At 38.8% G+C, this 20,491-nt stretch overlaps 1 protein-coding gene across 4 annotated transcripts in view; it reads left to right on the top strand.

Annotated features, from left to right (window-relative positions):
• Nucleotides 1-20,491, top strand: part of MCC (MCC regulator of WNT signaling pathway) — a 224,358-nt gene that overhangs the window by 152,661 nt on the left and 51,206 nt on the right. For all 4 annotated transcript variants that reach the window (XM_054809546.1, XM_054809545.1, XM_054809547.1 and 1 more), the window contains 3 exons: nt 4,351-4,493; nt 11,973-12,109; nt 15,524-15,687. In XM_054809546.1, the coding sequence (XP_054665521.1) occupies nt 4,351-4,493; nt 11,973-12,109; nt 15,524-15,687 (444 nt within the window). The remainder of the gene's footprint in view (nt 1-4,350; nt 4,494-11,972; nt 12,110-15,523; nt 15,688-20,491) is intronic.

Raw genomic sequence — 20,491 nt, 5'->3', positions numbered from 1 at the left:
GGGGAACCACAATTCAAGTAATAGAAAGGTGAAGAAATATAGTTGGATAGCCTGTGCTTAAAACTTTATAAAAGGACGTAATTGATTACTGGTTGTTGTATCATGCTCATTTCCAAAACTGCAGTCTATGGAGACCTGCTGTAGCATTTGCCTGTACCCTTCTATTATTTCAGTAAGACAGCAGATCTCCTTGTCTCTATGCCTATATTGATGTACAATTTGGCAATGGAGTGTGATGTCTTGAATGAAATTTGCTGTAAAGTACTGGTCAACCACAACTAATGTCTTCTTCCAACACTCTTTCTGTGGTTATGAGAAGAAAAGTAGTGCTTTCTACTAGCTCTGTCTGGCACGGTGTCCTGGCTTTGATAATGATAAATAGTGGATGTCTGAAGGGAGAGCGTAAGAAATGCATGTAAAGAGTTGTCCTCCTTCATACTCCCCCACCTTTCTGCTAACATCTGTGAGCATGAGGCTGCATCACATTTAATAGTCCTCTCTGGTCCTATCCTCCATGGATTTATCTAATCTTCTTTCTAATCCATCTACATTCTTGGCATTTCCTACATCCTGTGACACTGAGTTTTGCAGTTTTATGATAGAACATGGGATTTAATAACATGCTGAACGTCTCAGCAAATACAACAAGAATAGACAATTCACTTCCTACATCTTTCTTGTCGTTTCATCTCCTTCAACAAGGTTGTCCTGCTATCTCATTCTTTGTGCTTAGCCCTTGTAATTTTTGAATTTTATAATAGGTCTAGACATAGGGTAATGAAGACTGTGCTGCATCATTCTGGATCCTGTATCACACAGCAGTAAGTCCCATTAATAATGGGATGTAGTAATGTAGTAATAATGCTTTACCATCCTCTCAATTATTCAGAATACAGGGAGGGACAGCAGAATTTCAGTATGAGAATAAAACCAACACTCTGTAGGCATGTAAGAACGTGTGAACTTCACAGCAAGGCTTCAGTTTCTCATTTAATAAAGTAACTGGAAATAGAAACACATGGTGTTCAGATGAATGTTGAAATTACCCATTCTGATGTGTGATGGATTAGTCCTGTGTACTTGTATTCTTCTTCCATATCAAGTACACACAGAATATGCCACCAAACAATTAATTCTGATCATACATGTTTTCGTGATTGAGGATTTCGCATGATGGACTTGTGTTTTTTTCTTAAAATTAGATGTGTGGATTGCCACTTTAGAATCTGCCACTCAAATTAAAATACTGTATTAGTTGAGCAAAGCTTTTTAGCTCCTGTGAGCCTGTTGGGTTTATAATTGTAGCTTATTCAGATGTTGACATGTATTCTTGGTGAACAGTGACATAGCCAGTGTTTGTCCCTGGAGAGCCTGAGGCACTGGGGGATCTCTTACGGAGTGCTGGTGGTGGTGGTGGTTCTTTTGTCCTCTGACTGAACACTGCAAATTTAACATAAAGGTTTGCACTGGTAGTGTCTCTTGCACTAGGAATTTGTGTACATTAATAGGCAGTAGAACCATGTATCGAGACAGTATCCTTGAGTTAACATATTTTCTCTTATCATCCTTCTTGCTCATGTTCTTCCTGCTCTTGTGGTTGTTGCCCAGCATTAAGAGGTCAGACAAAGGTGTTTCCAGATATTGTTGATTTATACTGTAATCAAAATAACCTTTTTAGCCTGTACCAAAAAACCAGTCAAGGGTGACTTACACTGAGAACTGTGCTGGAAACTTCTCTCCTGACCTCAACAATTGCTCATCTTTTGCAGCCTCTCGGTGGATTATCCCTGTGTTTGCTTTCTCAAAGAATCAGAGCTCGTAATGGTTTTGATCAGAACTTAAGTATGAGACTGGAAGAGGGATGAGGAAAAGGGTGTAAGGTATTTACCTTAAATGTGTACACCTTGGAAACAAATATGAACTGCTGGTAGATCATTGTTCTGAGATGCAAAGGACACAGAAACTAAAGAGGATGATGAACAGATTCAGTATCCCGGAAAAAACAAATCTTTAGCAATGGGTACCTAAACATGCATTTGTTTCTTTTCCCTTTTAAGCTTTGAGGCAAATGTGCCACAATAAGGAGCAGTCCTATATAACCAGAAGAATTTTCCATTGCTGCATTTTGGGATTCGTACTGAACTATGTTTCCATTGTTTGGATGCTTTTGCCTTTTTTAGTTGAGACTTGTCATGGCTAACTAGAACTTACAAGGCATAACTGTACCCACCTCCAAGGCGCAGCAGTCTTTCTTAGCATCATGTCCTGTCTTTCACAGAGGTTTCCTTTCTGCCTTTTCCAGTTACTTTTGCCCAAGATAGTCCAAGACCCCTTTTAAAGAATCAAATGTGAGGCTGTTGTCTTACATTGCCAAACTGCTGGTTGTTCACAAAGTACAACTGTCACTAAATGATGATTATCCTGAAAAATGGTGACTGAGAAATAGGTGGAGAAAACAGAAAGCCAGTCTGGTAATGTGGCTGAGGTCCATTAGCAAGAGTCCATATATTTTCAGTCAAGATCAACAAATTCTGCTTTTCAGTGCACAGCTTAGAAAGACAAAAATTGTTGTGATAGGGTTTTTATTTATTGTCTGAAAATAATTATTACACACTCCATCTAAAACATCCTTTTGGTTTAAATCTAAAAAAAACCCAGTGCATATAATTGATTGGTCTAGATAATGCTTAGGTAGTGTTTGGGGGTATCAATGGGTGTCAGGAAATTTAGGTTTAGAAAGGCAGAATAAGCAACTCTCTATTGCACTTAAATCTGTTCTAAAGCTTTTGTTAAACATTTTCTCCGTGTTTTTTCTGCACTTTGAGAGCCATGGTAGTTCTTCAACGAGATACAATGTTAAGGTATGGAACCATGAGAAATAAGTTGTGGAAAGATCCTACAATAAAGTGCCATTATAATATACATGTATAACTATGTCGGTTGCCAGCATGAAGTCTTAAAAGCCAGGTAAACATTATCAGTCTTCTGAAGTGTGATCCTTTGCTCTGCTCTTCAGTGTGGAGATGTCGTCTGTTTGTCTTTAGTGTAGGTGAAAGTGCTTTTGACTCCAGCTGAGTAAGAAACTACTTTGTTGTAGTTTCTGGAAGGGTGCTCTAATGTCCCTTTCAATGCTTATATTGTTGGAACTTAAAAATATTAAAATTAATTTTATTTAAAATTTAAAAGAAAAATGTTATTGAACCTTAACATGAATTTTAGATTTCAAGCAGCCTTTTATGCAGCTGATGTTCTCAAGCTGCGAGTTTAAGTGGCCGAAAAGTATGAATGCAACAAACTATGAAAATTCTGGCATACCCTATAATTTCATATTTAAAATACAAAAGAATGGAGGAGGTACCTCCTGTATAGAGTTACTACCTGATTTGAAAAGTAAGTTTTAATGCAGCAATATCAGAGGACTTCACACATTGCTATAAGTTGTAGCCTTTATAAATGCCCCTAGGATCCTACATTGCAGGTCTTCAGTTAACGAGTGTGTTTTTTAATATTTTCAATTGGCTTGTGAATTTTCTTTTATTGACAGCATAGTACATACAATTCTGGGGTTGCAAGGAGGGTTGACTGTTTCCTGCAGGGCATTAGAAGCAAAAAGTTAGAAGTCTTGCTCTTTCCAGCCACTACCGAGTATAACTTCCATCAGCATGCACAGTTGGATTGTAATTGCAGTAGATTGTAATTGTTTGCTGTAATTCAAGTAGAGTGTTTGCTGGCATGAAGAGTAAGCCGCAGAGGCTGCATTTGAAATTCTGTTGGAAAGAAAAAGGAGGATTTTGTGATACGTATAAAAACCAGGCAGCCACATATCCTTTTAATTGTTCAGATAATAAGCATTTTATTATAGAGGATTAAAATAATGAAAATATGCTATGTTATCTTCAAAGGCTAATAAAAAAAATTACTTATACTAGAGAGGAAGTCATAACCTCAAAATGTGGTTACTTTTCTTTATAATAACATGGTTTCTGCCTTAGGACTTGTTCTAATTTGGACCACGTTGGGAAGATCATCATGAATTTCAGATTCAAATATGAGATATTTGTAGCTATTTTGAGTTGCAAATGGTGTTTTTGTTCAAGCAGGAAGGGCAACTTCTGCCCTTTAGAACAAAAATAATGATAAAAGTACACTGCATAGTCTCTCAGTCCCTAAAATCTTGTAATTACATACCTTTGTGTACCTGTCAGTATCTTGTTTCTGTCCTTTTCTCTTGCTAAGGCAGTGTTGGTTTGATGATTAAGAAACCCATTAATGGTGTGCACTTTTGCCTTGTATCTGATGTCTATGCAGTGATTCATAAGACCCTTTCTGTTCCTTGCTTCTCTGCTTTAGTGTGAACAATCCCACCTAATGAGAGAGCATGAAGACGTGCAGGAGCGAACAACACTGCGCTACGAGGAACGAATCACAGAGCTGCACAGCATCATTGCCGAATTAAATAAGAAAATCGATCGATTACAGGGAACAACAATAAGGTACAACAACTTCCTGGAAATTCTGGGCTAGTGCAACAATGCTGCAAAGCATGGTGTGAATTATACTCTAAATATAACTTGATGATGACTTTAAGGTAGTTAGGGTTGTTATGGCTGGTACTGACTAGCTGCCCATAATTAAAGTATGTGTTCTGCAGAATATCATCCCCGGCCTCAAAAACGCTACATTCTGTCTGACAAAAATCACACTTTGAAAAGCCTAATGAGCACTGCAAAGAATTACACTGTGCCATCTAAATCTTCCTTTAATGTAACATACATGTCAGGATACCAGATTAAATGATAGCAATGGTGGATGAATGTAGTCACCCAGCCTGCGCCTCTGCTTTTAACTTTATTTTGTGCCGTCCTATAGGTCATCTGGCCCAAATGGATTTCAGTAGGTTTTGCATCTACTTGTACTGGTAGTTGTGACAAAATACGGTGGTACAAATCACGTTGTTGCCTGTCCTTGGAGCAGCAAAGCTTGGGGTATAACACTAGGTCATTGCTTCTTACTGTGTTGAAATAAACTTTACGTTTGACTGCAGGAAAACACTTACTTTTCCTCACTTGCTTTTACCCATTATTCTCAACCTAGAGAAAGTTGAACTGGAACAAGGAAGGAGCTTCTTAAAGTTTAGCTTGTGAGGATGCAACTAAACCACTAGGTTCTGTAGATTTTTCTAGAGATCAAATTAGATTTGGCACTTTTGTAGGTAACGTTGACATGGTGCTCTACCCATGTAGCAAATTTTCAGTTTTCCTTACCTATTAGCTGCAAGTTTTTTTGGTAACTGCTTTATTTTTTCTTCCTAGTAAACATTTCTATGAGCACAGGGCAGTGTTGTTAGAACTATTCGTTTAACCTTTCATGAAAATATTTATATGCAAAAAGAAAAACGTTTGGTGTAGCATTAATAAGAGAAAGTGTCATTACACATATATAATACTATAAAAGCAATGATAGAATCACAGTATGTTAATGTTATTTAAGAAGATAAATACTGCCAACTCTGACACGATCATAGCTAGCAATGATCACGAGGAGGTTTTTCAGGTAAGTATTTTCAAAACTGCTAGTACTTCTCTGAAAAAATCTCTGGGACTCCCTTGTTCATTCATGCTTGATACCTCTGCAGACAAACTTCCCATTCATCTTGTTTCAAGTCACCTTTCTTTTCAGCATGACACTGGCTGCCCATCCTGCCTTCCTCTCTGGTAAAGCTCTACCAATTGAAAAAGCTGATTGAAAAGCAAAATCTGAGAAGCATGAAAGCTGCATTGATATTTTTTTCTTGAATGGCGGAAGAACTCTATGACATTTAAGAAAAATATTACATAGAATCCATAAAAATTGTTTGTTTGGAGTCCCTGTGGCAAGCTAAATGCCAAGTGGTGTTCAATTACAAAATATAGGGATCGGGTAGATACTGTGAATGTTTAACCATGTCTATGAACAAGTCAGCTGTGGCATGCACAGGCAAATGAGGCATGAGAACCGAGTTTGATGGGAAATGCATGCCGCTTCTCATGAAGAGTGCACTTCTGCTGCCCCTTTGGGGGGCTGAAGGCATCAGAACAATACTGCTGCAACAGAGGCCACACCACTGTCCTGCCCTGCCTGTTTGGTCTTACTGTGTGAGCACTCGTTTTGCTCAGACAACTAGGATGCCTCCTCTGTTTCTATTTGTTCTGGGTTTATTAGTGAGAACAAAAATGTGTATTAAGTTAGTGGGGGTTTTATTTCCTTTAATGATTGGAATAGCATGTTTTCTTTGGCGAGCCAATAATTTGATGTCTGGGGAACAGAGGAGTAATATTCCTCCTAAAAATGACAAGCAGAGGTAGAATTGGAGGGATTCCATAGGGTTTGTAAAGATGACTGAAACAAGGAAACCTGAAACTTCCTGCTGTGGCTCTCTGTAAATCTGCTCTGGGATCTACTTGCATCACACTTGAGAAGCTGTTCCATCCCACAGAGCAAGGGTGGTGTAATTGCTGTCCTTGCTGGGACAGGTGTGACTCACAGCCCTCCACCCTTGGCTGTGGAGACTCTGAGTCCCAGAGCTGGAACAAAGCAGACCTGAGAGAAATGGTTGTGGGAGCATGGTCCTGCTAGGGGCCAGAGCACAGGAGGGATTTTAGTTTTGATTTGACTCTTGGATACCCGCAAGTAATGCTGCGTGGAGGCTTTTACTTGTGCTATCACAAAATTTAGACTGTCTTTCTGGAAATAGTTTTCTTGAGTTTACATTAGTTGTGTAACAGATGAATGTTTCCCCAGTGCTGACACAGAGATTGTTCAGTATTTTCACGTATTGTTTTTAGGCTGTAAAAATAAACTAACATGTAGCGTGATGTACTGCTGCTTTATGACATTCTTCATGGTTCCTTCCAAAATGCAAAAATATTCTGGAAACAATTAGAAGAAACCAGAGTTTCATGGAGGGTATTTGACTATCCTCCTTAAGCTGTATTATTTTTAAATTTCTAGCTCTTTATTTACCCTCAGAAAGAAGGGCAGAAAGTAAGCAGAAAGAGTGTTTAAATCTGAATAAGGTATTGCAACAGTTTGAGGAGTGTTGGCAGGCTGTATAAGCTAGTTAATATTCTCCATTCTGAGAATTTTCTCTCTTTGTTTTTTTGGGGTTTTTCTGTTTGTGGTTTTGTGGGTTTTTTTGTTTTTTTTTTTTGTCCTTGCAATGTCAGGGGTTTTACACAGCTTGAAGTGTGATGGCTTTTGCTCATGTGGTTTAGTAATGCCAGCTCTAGAAGAGTGCATATTACGTGTCAATGCTTCTGCCTCTTCCCAGGTATATTTGATATGCTGATCTTAGTAACACTAGTTTTACAAGAGTATTTTTAGAAGTTTCCAGGATTGTTCTAGGATTGCTAGCCATTTCTTGGGTACAAGAAGTTCCATGCATGTGGCCACATGAAGTTAGCTGCTGCTCTTGCTCTGTGTTCTTCCAGCATTCCCTAAGGAAAATGAGGTCACGATGGTTGTGGGAGCAAGCCAACATTCATCTGCAATTGTCTCATCTCCCTGCTGCTGCTCTGGACAGCCCAGCTGGTTTGGAAGCCCAATCCCTCTCTCTCTCACACACACACAAAAAAAAAAAAAAAAAAAAAAAATAGCAGCTGAAATACAGCTGTAACTGATTCGATACCAAGGCTAAAGAGGGAGTTGCATATACTCATACTGTGCAACTGTGCAAGTAGACGAGCCTCTTGCTTGCCTGGTTCTTCATGTGTGACAGTGCAGAATTTATCCTCTACCAGCTTGAGAAGGTAGCAATTTGGGACCAAAAAGATACTAAAGAAGTGGTCCACTAAGATGAGGATGCTTTTTTTTTATTTGAGCAGTCTAGAGACATAAACCTTCACTTTTTTTTTTTCCTTGGAAAATTATAATTGTGTGACAGTTTCTCACTGTTCTTGTCTACTTTATTAGGGAGAGAGTGGAAGGAAGTGGCTAGTATTTTGCTTAAGTTCATTGTAAAACTCAAGTCACGGGCTTTCATCAAACTCTGCAAGACTGTTGGGCAGAAGAGCCTGTGATGGTTGTGCAGAGCACATTTTGTCAGCTTCTTTTAGAGTGAACAGCTTTCTCTGAGTGGTGCTAGCTTGGGGTTCCTGTTAGTGTGTCAAATGGATGCTGGTAGCAGTGTTACCCCTACTTCTGCTGTTTCAATTTGTAGAAGACAAATTTTTTGCATTGCAGAGGGTCTCTATCCTTTGACAAGGTGTATGCCTACTCCTGTTTTCTTTCCAAGTGTGTACAACTTAGAAGACAGCAAAGCAAATCAAATGGATCTTCTCAGTTGTAGAGTCGTATTGTAAATACTTTGACATAAAGGATACACCTGATAATTCTGAAGCACAGAAAGGATTTACAAATTACACAGGGGTGTACTAAAAGGGAATTATGTCTGTGTTAAAGGTGACTATTCCTGACTTCAGAAGGTTTTAATGTTTCCTCAGATTCATTCAAACTCAATTATTTTTTTCTTAATCATGTCTTTGGATGGCAAAATTATCTGTAACTTGGTTATGCGGAAGCAACTCCAGTCTATGACTGACAGTCTTTCTTAGATGTCAAATTGAGGATCAGCAAAATGAAAAAGGGAGAGATCAAATTGCTTTTAGTTCTAAACCAGTGGCTGTTTGCCTACCTCTGTTCAACTCTAAAGATAATAAGCAACCTTAACAATACCAAAAAGATATATACACTCTGTTGAATATTGGTGCCTGCTAAGGATTAGTTGAAACAGTTGTCAAGAAGCTTGTAACCCATTGCTGTAAAACCGTTTGTTCAGACTTAGCAGCTCTTAATCTGAAATACAATCAGAAAGTAGGTTGTGTTGGGGTTAAGGAGAAAGGAGGAGAGTGAATAGACTACAGCATCACAAGAAATAACACATGGCACTTATTTACACAATGACCTGGAGGTCTGATTCTAGCTTCTAAGTATCTGCTAGGTGGAAGCTACTTGGATTCAATTCAAATGGCAGTGTGGCTGTGATAGTGTTGGCTTCAGCATACAATGCCCAGCTCCACCTGCCTTCAGTGATCAATCCCATGTTGTCTCAAGTGTGTCACTATTTGTTCACAAGTAAACTAGTTCAGAGGGACCTCAAGTGTGTATACACAGGGAGCAGTCAATCTCTGGGTTGCAGCGCACATACACAGATTTGCTATCTGAGGGTCTCAGAATGCTTTAAAAATACTTATTCAAGTAAAATGGTTGTTGAAAAACTTCTGGCACGTAGTTTCACATAGTGTGAAACTATGCACTGTTTGCTGCCGTGGAAGGACTGTGCACCTTGCCAGTGTTGTGGCAGAACTCATCAGTGGTGTGAAAGGGTGCTGAAAGTGTGCCATTTTGCTTGCTATTTGATCAAGTTTTTCTCAGTCTCTGTGCAGCAGTTGTGATCCTTGGTTGCAGCTGAACATGAGGAAAGCAGTAAGTGCATGCCTACCTGTAAAACACACTTTTTTGCTCCAACATTGATCCCAGACCACTCTATGTTTAGAACAGCTTGATCTGATCTTAATTGGCTCCAACTCACCATGGCGTTCCAGCAACTGGGAACCATCAGGGCCCACAGGAGAACAAATACCTGCTTTCTCCAGCCAGGCCCTAGATGATGGCAGCAACAAGGAAGTTGCTGGAATGTCTTCTGGGTGGTGTGGCAGGAGTTCAGTGGCAAGTCATCATCAGCTGTTGAGTGCCTTGCATTTCCAATGCCGCTGGAGGACTCTTCTCCTGTTTTGGGGAAAGAGGAGTCTCAAACAGTATCTTCTGTTACTGACAACTTCAGTTTTAAAGGCAGAATTTATATTTGTGGTGAATAGCTCCTCTCAAATTTCTCCTTGTGTTTTTAGCCCTCAGTCTGTTCCCTGTGAGACTGGTGGTGGAGACACCAATTGACTTTGCTGTCTGTCACTTTACCAGAAATGGATTTCTGGTCTTTCTGGTCAGGTCCTAGAAGCATTAGTTCATTCAGAAACTGACTTCTGGCTTGAGCTGTTGGAAAGGTGTGAGTCCTGCCACTTTTCAACTGCCTCAAGATACTGAGGGTGCTTAAACTGAACAAAACCAGCACTACTGTTAGCTAGATGAAGGTGTGTTGGATTTCAAACAGAAAATCTATGCAACAAGAGCCAAAAGAAGAGAAATTATTATTGTGTGTGGCATTGGTTTATGATCAATACAGCTTCTAGTCCATTTGCAGGGGTAATTCAGGTTTCACAAATGTAGGACTAATTGTTTCATAAATGAAAAAAATGAATTATCTTCAGATCAAAAAAATCAACTGCTTGAGTGCTTGCTAATTGTTTTTGTTTAAAGCTAATTACTACTGGCTTGTGCTGTGGCTAATAATAAATACATTCATGGAACATTAACTCATGCTTATGTGTCTTCATTACACTGTTTTAATTTCTGTTATTCATGATTTAGTTCTCACACTTTCTTAAACATGTATTGCATGGTACCTTAAAGACCTTCCTTTGATCTATATCTCAGTTTTAACCAGCTGACCTGCATTTTTGTTTCATAATAGTCGCTAAGTGCTTCTGATAAAGTCAGACTTTCTTTGCACTGAAGCAAATGTAAGGGGTAGAAGAGCATAATAGTTCCTGTAGAAATTACGTCTCAGTACGTTGAGAAACCCTGCTTGGCAGGGAAGCTGAAATTCCTTTTTTGAGTTGGCCTGGTTCATAAATTGTCACCTTTGCTACTCTGAGAGCAGGCTTTACTTCTGTCGGTGTTCCCTGTATGTATGGGCCATCTTCTCTCCTATTTTGCCTGGCAAATCCGGACACCTCCAGGCTAAATTCTGCAATATTTCTGCAAGAAACACTCATCACTGTGCAGCATACACACAGAAGACTTAACATTACAGGTGCCCCTCCCACATGCGATCGCCAGATAGCTCTTTGCTATTTCTTATTGTTTCCAAATCCAGACAATTTTATTATTACAGTTTTCTGCTGAATCTGCAGCAAAATGAATCTCTGCATTTGATTTAGTGTTTAACAAAATGATGACTGTTTGCTTACTTATCAGGGGGGGCTCTGCACCTGGATAAACTGGTGTTTTTCTCATGTTTAAAATATATACTTTAATGTCAAAACAGTCACTATGGAAGTAAAAAAAAATAAAATCTGAGTTGAATCAGCAAGTGGATCAAAAGAAAAAATGTTTACGAATGTTCTCAGGCAATGCTATTATTCATTTACTTATCTCCTTTCCCAGTACTTTGAACTCTTCGTGTGGAGACAGGAGGGAAAAACCCTACTTTTTTAAGCTCATTAGCTTTAGCTAAAGTATTCTGTGTTCTCAATTATTTTAGTAGAACCAGCTTGACAAATGTGTTAAAACCTAGGTAATTGAGGCTTTTTGTTTTCTACTAACTCCAGCAGTTCATCACTATACTCACTTATCTGTTGTCTCCCTTTTGAGAAGAGAAAATGAAAAACCTACTTGTCCCCAGGAGCATTTTGATACATGTGCATGTGCACACTTGCCTTGCACACAAGCTGATGGCATCCTCGAACTGAGAAAGAAACCAAAATCAGTTATTGCTAATCTACTTTAGGATCAAAAGCCACTTGTGCTGATTAAGAATTATCAGATGGGGAGTTATTGCAGAGCGGTGTATGTCCTTCTTGCACACATCCTTGCTTGCACTCAGTTCCACCCATTGTTTCCTTGTACAGTGGTCTGGAGTAATAATGAACTTGAGAATAAAGAAATGGAAACCAGGCACTGGCTGCTGCAAGTGGGTGTTACGGGCATAGCAGAGTTGCTTTGTGGCAAAGGGTATAAACCCTTCTCTACTGGCTGGGCAAAGCATTTATGATTATGTGGATTGTATCCTATGGCTCTGCTTACAGGTCTGAAATAAGTGTCACAGAGATACATATTTCCTCAGAGGATTTTATTTCTGCCTTTGCTGTCTCTCCCAGGGAGGAAGATGAGTTTTCAGAGCTACGGTCAGAGCTCAGCCAAAGCCAGCATGAGGTTAACGAAGACTCACGTAGCATGGACCAGAATTCTGTTTCGGTACCAGAGAATCAGTCCACTGTGGTCACCGCGGACATGGGTGAGTTATGCCTCTTAGTAGACATGATGCCTTCTCGCAGCAGAAAGGGATAATAGCCTTTGAAATGCAAATCCAAATGTTTAGTGAGGAAATAAATTAATCTAGGCTGTGTTAATCACAACAAATGCTGAACTTCTCCACAATTAGGAACTTATATGTGAAGTAACCTCTGTGCCTTGATGTAGAATAGCTATGGATTCTAAAATGGAAGGATTGTTCAGGAGACAATTCTTTTGGGAAAGAAGACGGGGGGGGGAAGCTACTCGCATACTTTACATGTGCCTGTAAAGTAGTCTTAACTCTGGAAAAGAATTGCAGACAGAGGAAAAGTTGGATGAAAAAGTGTGGGAAATGGAACTGTCTGTCCAGTTCTTTTACAGCCTAATTATAAAGGATGTCTGCACTTTTTGAAAATTGAGAGCTTTTTTTAAAGTATAAAATATGGATATCTTACTGAAATGGATTTAGACAAGGATAAATCTGCCACAAGCTGTTCAAATACAATGCAAGGAGGAAGCACCTCCAGACAGTCTGTAAGTATTTTTTTTTCTGGTTAAGTACTAAGAGGGCAAGCATCTTCCCTTAAGAATTTCATCTATTTTGTCATCCAAGCACAATTACTGATCATTTGAAGAACCTCCAAGTATGAAATAATTAGTAATTATTAGTAATAAAGTTTGCAGTATAATAATGAGCAGATACTAGGCCTTCAGTACGATAATGTTTTAAGTGTTTGGGCACAATTGCTGAGCACCATTGCTGTAGAATAGCAGAAGTCTGGTATAATCCTCACTGTGACTGATTTCCAGAATTCTCTTCAGAATGTTATTTCTCTTAATTTACATTTAAAACCAAATAGTTGGTCTTCATTTTCTTCCCCAGGACAACTAGCTGAGTGCCTGGAGTTTCTGTGGGTGATACTGTACATGAGCAGTGTTTTAGGAAATCATTGAAATAGTTGTCTGAAGCCCTGTTGCAGAACTTGTGATCCATAAATATTAAGCTGTTAACTCTACACGAAGCTTTGGTAGTTATAATGCAACATGCAATATTTGCTTCCATATCTAAGAAACTGTATTGAAACAGTTTCCACTTGTGAGAACTTTTTGCTGTTTTTTCCAGTACAATGCATTTTAGAGGAATGGACCTGAGAGTAGGCTAACTTTTGGGCATAGTATTCATTGCCCTCAAGTGGAGTTTAATAATGTAGAAAATGTTGATATTGTAAGCAACCATATAAAAGAGATTTTCTGTATGATTTCTTAAATTTAAATGAAAACACCAGCTCTGGAGCTGTATTTGTTTATAGATGCAAGACCCACCACAGCACATTTGTATTTCAGTGTCTTTAATTTCTAAAAACATTGATAGAACAATATTAATAATAATGTAATTGCAAAGTGTCTGATATACAGAAATCAATTAACAAAATGTTGTATGGAGTCAAGATATTTTAGTAGAGGCTTTTATATTCTTAAAAAATGAATGTTTTTATTTTCAAAAGTTAATGCTTATTATTAGGTTCCTACTTGAACAGATTCTAACAAGGACTTTTTTCCTTTAATTTTCCTTCCTTTTTTTTTTCCCTTTTTTTTTGCGGGGGGGGGAGTCAAACTAATATACTTCTCAGCATTTATTTTGAGGTTAGGGCTTTGCATAGCTAAAACTGTGAATGCTCTGCAGTATGTCTTGCAGAGCTTGTGATTGGGTTGTACTGGTTTTCTGTGAGAAATGGGGTTCTCATTATTGTAAATCCTTATTTTCTGGGAAAAATGTTACTGTAGGAACTCAACTCAGCATACAAGGTCTTGTAAGGTTGCCTAAATGGACAAAATGTCTGTTATAGAAGATGTTATGGAAACAAATAAATTCAAGCAAACAAAATAGAGTTTTTTACAATTAAGCATCCCGCACAATGTATGCTGCTCATAAGTGAGTGTTATTGTAGAGGGATTTTTGGTATTATTGCAACAAATGGGTGTCTGCTAATCAGGAACTAGTGAATATGACTTCAAGAATAAAGTTTTGTATGTGTTGCCCATTCACATTTTTCATACAATACTGTGATGTCATTCTAAACTCTATTTTTTGGTCAGCAATAGGTTCATGTTTATGTGCATTAGGCTGTGGAGTTAGATTTGTAGTAACGAGTTTACATTTTTTTCCTTTCTGATCATCTCATCCCTTCACCCAGCCACTTTTAGTCTACTCTCGCACAGAGAGATTTCAAGGCAGTCTGTAATAATCTGGTGCCTCATGTCTGTTAAATTTCAGACACAGTTCAATGCCATGCTGCCTTAGTCCCCTGCAAGAACCACAGCTATGAGGCTACTGGGGAATTCAGACCATGGTGAAACGCTTGCAGCAGTAGTATAGAAATAACACCTACCAGCAACAATGCCTGCCACTGTTTTGAGTAAGGTGTAGGAACTGCTGGTGCACTGCTGTCTCATAGTGCTTATGTGCTGTAGAGTTAGTAGTTATTGCAAACCCTTAGCTAGTAAGCTGGAAGTACTAACTAGCCCATCTGAGAGGCAGCACAAAGGTGAATTCTACCACGTGTGTGCCTTAGGAACTGACACTCTGTTATCAGATGTGTGCCTAAGAAAAACAAAAATAATTTAAGAAGCGAGCTGGTGAGGTACTGACGCCCACTTGTTTTCACAGAAATGGAGGATGCTGTGGCAGTGCCCAAGGCACGAGAAGAGCTTTGCCTAAAGACGGAAAAGGAAGTGATTCTCTGCTGCATTTTATACTTAAAATGGTGTTATATACACTTCTAAAGTGATTGTAGTATGGAACCTAGCAAAGAACAAGGTGTGATGTTATGATCCCTGAATATTCTGCAGTTGCATTTGAAGAAGAAATAGCTATAAAAATGGAACATAGGCTCTAAGATAGTCAGTAGGGATCATTTCTCTAAACACCAGGATTTTTTAAATCAGGCAGTGCCTAAGTACAACTACAAAAATTCCTCTGAAAAATGTCAAGTCATAATGTCAATGAAGGTATCAGGCAGAAAAAAAAATGTTGAATTTGCAAAGAAAAACCTTTGAGGGTAATAAAATCAGGATAATAGGCCCTCAATGGCAAAAAGAACCACATAGTATGTGAGCATGTGGTGTCTTAAAATGCTGTCCTTCAGAAAAGAGAGGATTTTGAAGAAAGAGCACTTCAGATAAATAGGGGAAGTGTTATTTGTCAGACGGGAGGTAACTTGTGATTTCATTTGATGTGGTTATGGTATTTAAGCCTATCAGTTGGTGAGGAAAAAGTGGCAGATTGCAAGGACGTTCCTTGAACGATATCAGTCCTAGCTGTTCTGCAACAGGCACTTCCTGGGTTAGAGTTTGTTTTTTCACTGAGTCACTAATTGTTGCGATATTTGTTTTCTTTTGTTTTGCTTTCTTTTAGATAACTGTAGTGACTTGAATTCAGAACTGCAAAGAGTGCTGACAGGTCTGGAAAATGTTGTCTGTGGGAGGAAGAAAAGCAGCTGCAGTTTATCAGTAGCAGAAGTGGATAGACACATTGAACAACTCACTACCGCCAGTGAACATTGTGATTTAGCCATTAAGGTAACAACATTAGGCTCTAAATGCCGCATGTACATGGCCTGAGACACCTGATCATGCTCTGTAGTAATAGCATCTCACTTCCAAAGGTGACAAAGTACTTGACAGAATCAACTCCAGCTCACGGTGTGTGTTGGGTAAGCAGCAGTACACCTGTTTTTCCACAGAATTCTCTTAAGGCACAGGAGGAGCTACTAACAGACTTTTGATCTCAGATCAGAAATGTATTTGTCTTGTGCTCATTTCAGAGACAAGGGAAACGGGAACACTCAGCAGTTGATTTACTTTCTGAAGGTTATCCAGCAAACAAGTTGTCACTTGCCCAAGGTCACACAGCTAGTTATTGACTGGTAACTGAAAACACAATATGTAGTATTTGCTGAAATTTGAAGATAAAGTGCCATAAACTATGCGTAAGTTGTGACTTTGCTGTCTTAAAATATGAAGGTAGTATTTACACAAAGCATGTATGTTACATTAATTCTAATGATAGAAGCCAGGCACAGGAACACATAATTCAACTGATACTTGTACATCTTGGTTTTACTGAGCATGTAACAGAACAAGAAGAGGGATGCCTGATAGCACGTGTAATGAAGGGATCGCAATTCAGAACCTGAAAGTGAGGGAACTGTAGAGTATCTTACTATATACAGGGAAGGAGCTGAACAAGTTTTTTGTGTCAGATGGAAAGGCATCAGTGACTCATTTATATAAGAACAAATACATTGACAGTGTTGAAGTGGGGAGGTCTGTGACCATTCTAGACAACGCTTTGGCATACCACTGGGAAAGGTGCCCTCTGCCCCTGGTGGTGCCTGAGGAATAAAATGGCCTATGAAGAAATTAATGATGAGCAGTAGTCTGAAGAATGTGGGTATATTTGAGAGAGACGCATGACTTCTGGGTCTCTTGGGAATGGTCTTAAAGTAGTTTGAGTGTCTCTGAGGATTAGGATCAATACTTTGAATGTTACTCAATATTATGTGGAGTTTTAGGGTTAAGTGTTCTTAGAAATCAGTATTCACTGAGAGAGAGATTGTGGATTCTGGAAAACAGGTAAAGATTGGTCTATGTGGGGGCCACAGAGGTTTCTGAAGTGAGACAAAATGAAAACTTCTGCAGGAAATGGATTCAACAAGATGTCAAAATAGCTGTCATAAGCTTAATTCTCACGCTTTTTATTTTAACCTCATTATTTAGTGTTGATTCAAATTAACTACAATCAAACTTTTATAATGATAAGTAACTGTCAGCAGCTTCTTTGTGGTCCAAAATGCAGGCCTTTTATTTTCATGTGAGCTCTACATGCATAGCCATTTTCGGAGAAAGTTTTCCCCACTGCCTGTGCTGTAGAGCCTGGGATTGTTTCTGTTTGACAAGTGATAACATGCAAAGGTTATTAACCTTTCAGAAAGATAGGAATCTCTTTGACATGCTCTGATTATGTGCTAGGGAAGTGTGTCACCAATGTTTTTAATATAGCAAAACCCACACGTAGAGCCCCACTCCACAATTCCATCCATTTCTCCTTTCATGCTTCCTCAGACAGAAGACTGAGAAATTTTTAAAACAGGTGGAATCATGAATGGAAACTGAAATATTCTGACTGTCTTTTACTTTGACTGTTGGCTTTTTTCTTCACCAGTAGACTAATGCATTTCAATGTTTTTAATCCTCCTGCTTTGAGGGTTAAATTTCACTGGGTGTCTTTTAATGCTGGTAATGTGGGGGGTTTTTGCTTCTTTTATACAAATCATGTGACCCTAGCTAGCTCCATTGTTTCTGTCCCACAAAGAATGAAAAGACCTTGAAATAAAAGTTATCAGATTGTCTGATAACTGAACAGTTATACAGCTATCCTTTGTTTAAGAAAATTTCACAGAGTAGGCTGGTTAATGCTTCGTGTATTTTGAAGGGTAAATAACTATCAGTAACAGATACTTACCACTACAACTCTACCAATTAAAGAAAAGACATAAGTATTTCCAAAGACGAACCATTTAGAACACGAGAACAGCTGCACTGCATCGGACCAAAAGTCCATCTGTCTAGTGGCAGATACCAATAGAAAGACTGCATCAAAAAGGACGTGTATAGTATGTCATCTTCTCTTTCCTTCAAAGATGCTTCCAGCAAGGTGGGTTGAGGAACATCTTGAGCCAGAGATGATGTCTTTGTGTTTAACAGTCATGGGTGGAATTTTCTTCCATATTTATATCTAATGTGTTTTTTAACCCATCTAAATTTTTGGCCTCCATAAATTCTGGTAGGAATAAATTCTACTGTTGAGTTACGCCTTGTGAAAAAGTGTTGCTTTTTCCTTCTTTGAAACCTGATACTTGCTGATTTCATCTGATACCATGTCCTCTTGTAAGGAAGCTAAGGCAGAGTACTGATGTCAGTGTCAGAGATAAGACTGGAATTACCATGATATGACACCCTGCCTGTGCTCAGAACATTACATTGTAATTCAATCCTATAATCCATTAAATTATACCTGAATTTATCTGCTGTGCAGAAGCATGCCAGATAAAACTACTCTGTAATTCTGCTTTGAAGAAAAATAAACGACCTGGTAGTTTACATATATATATCCATATACAATATTTATGTTTTATTTACCATGGAGGATGGTGGCATGTTGGTTGTCAAATGGGAGAATTGTGGTACTAGTTTAGTCAGCAAAAGGATTTTGATCACATCAAAATGAAGGAGCATAGTAGCAAGCGGAAAGGTCCCTCAGCTTTGTTAAGGACTATAGGGCAGCCCTTAGTATGACTGTCAGACCCATGCTGATGCTGCCACCGCCTGAACTTTGTACTTGTGTGGGCAGATGGTAGCATTGGAGCCTGGAGAAACAGCAGCAGCAGCCTCTGTCTGAAGATACCTCCATGGTGTTCAGCCACTGCTGCTGCTTCCTGATGACAGTCCTTCCCTCTTTGAGTGTTGCTCCAGGTTTATCACCCCCAGTAGTGCTCTGAGCAGGAGAAGAGGCTTGGGAAAGAGAGAGGCTGGAAAAATAGCAACACTAGGAGCATGGGGAATAAGGAGGAGGGAGGCAGCAGCAGCAATTAGCACTAGAGGCGTGAGGAAACAGCAGGGGAAGTGCGCAAAAGAGGAGTTTTCGTGGAAGAAGGGGGAGGAGAAGACAACAACGAAGAGACACTGTTTAAAATAAAGCTGGCATCATCAAGAGAGAATGCTCCTGCCATTACAGAGCTTTTCTTCACATTGTAAGATTAGCCGCCCTATGCTTATTCAGAACTTGGACTCATCCTCATGTTGTGTTGCAATAACTTACTTTATCATAGCCTGAGACCTGTAGGTCCAAGTGAAACTAATGTAAGGGAGAGCTGTGGCTTCTTTCATCTTACAGAGATATTGCAAGGCATTGCTCTTTTAGAAAAGTAATTTAAGCTTACTACCAAATACGTAAGCAGAATTACAGTGTAGATACTCTGTCAATGGAGTTTTATATTTATGACTCTGAATGTATTACAGTTTTATGGAATAGAGACATGAAATATGATTTAAAAGGATAAACTGAACATGACTGCAAAAGTTTTGTCCCTGCTTCTTCCAAGAGGCGTCTTGAACTAGTTGTTAAAAATAGTTTTCTTCCTTTGAGTATCTTTTCCTCCCTACTAAGGAGTCTTGCTGTAGCCAAGATTTATTCTTTAAGATTAATGTATTGATAACAATAAATAACCAACTCTTCATTATAATGGACAAATAATAAAATTTCACTGATACCTCAGTGTCAGACAGTGCTGAAAAGACTGGGAAAATTTCTCACAGAAAAAATCCTGAGTTTTATTTTCAACTCAGTTTGTAATTTTCAGGTGCACTTTAGTTGGTTCTTTTAGTCCCTCCCAAATTAAGGACATAAAGTTCAGTTAATAATTTTTGTTATATATAAAAATCAAGTCTTTTTGATGCAACAACTAAGTACACTATTTTTAACCTTAGTACATGAGTTATTTATCTTCCATATTAAACTTGAAAGTATAGGCTTTAGTTATAACTTGTTCTTGGATTATCGAATGGAATGAAACTTTCTAGATTGCTAGTTACATCATATATTAATTTATTTTCCATGTTTCTTCCTACCATTTTAATGCAGACTGCTTTCAGAGAGATTCAAAAGCTTATAATCAACAATTGGAGGGGTTTTGCTTGTTGCAAAAGTCTTCCGTAAGTGAAAAAATTTAACACAGGCACAGCATACGCTGTGTAGTAGAATCACAACTGCACGTAGTTACCTGACACGTTGAGTGTTAGGCTGTGTTTCAACATGTTGGATGACCAGTCTGATGGTAAGTTTAGGCATGATAGTGTTTCCCTTGCTGGTGGTGTGTGCGTGTAGTTTAGTTTCACGCAGTGGAAGCTACTGAATATCCTTTGTGCTGAATGGTGGCACAGTTCTGAGCAAGGGGGTGGGGCGGGAAATGAGGAATGGCATTATATGTCCCAGACAAATCCAGCCTTTCTTAGGCACTAGAAAGTCTGTCATATCTGCTGGTATAATGTAAGCCTAGCCAAGTCCAGTTTTCTTCCTTTTATCTCTGTCACCTTTAGGAAAGAACATGCTCAGGGACACAGGAAAGAAAAGTCCTCTTCTTTTACTATCCCACTCTTTTCCTTGCCCTTTTGTGGAGTTGGTCTAGAACTAGGAAAGGCCCCATGCCATAAAAGTTCACAGGCTGCTACTTTCTGCCTGTTAGGGAAACAACAAGCACAGTACTCACCCATGACAAGGAATCATTGATTTGTTTTAAAGTGCTCTGAGGTGAAACTATGGGGA

The sequence above is a fragment of the Grus americana genome, chromosome Z (assembly GCF_028858705.1).
Source record: "Grus americana isolate bGruAme1 chromosome Z, bGruAme1.mat, whole genome shotgun sequence".
In the NCBI taxonomy this organism is placed as follows: domain Eukaryota; kingdom Metazoa; phylum Chordata; class Aves; order Gruiformes; family Gruidae; genus Grus; species Grus americana.
The sequence above is the reverse complement of the archived record's forward strand: the minus strand, read 5'-3'. Positions and strand labels throughout refer to the sequence as shown.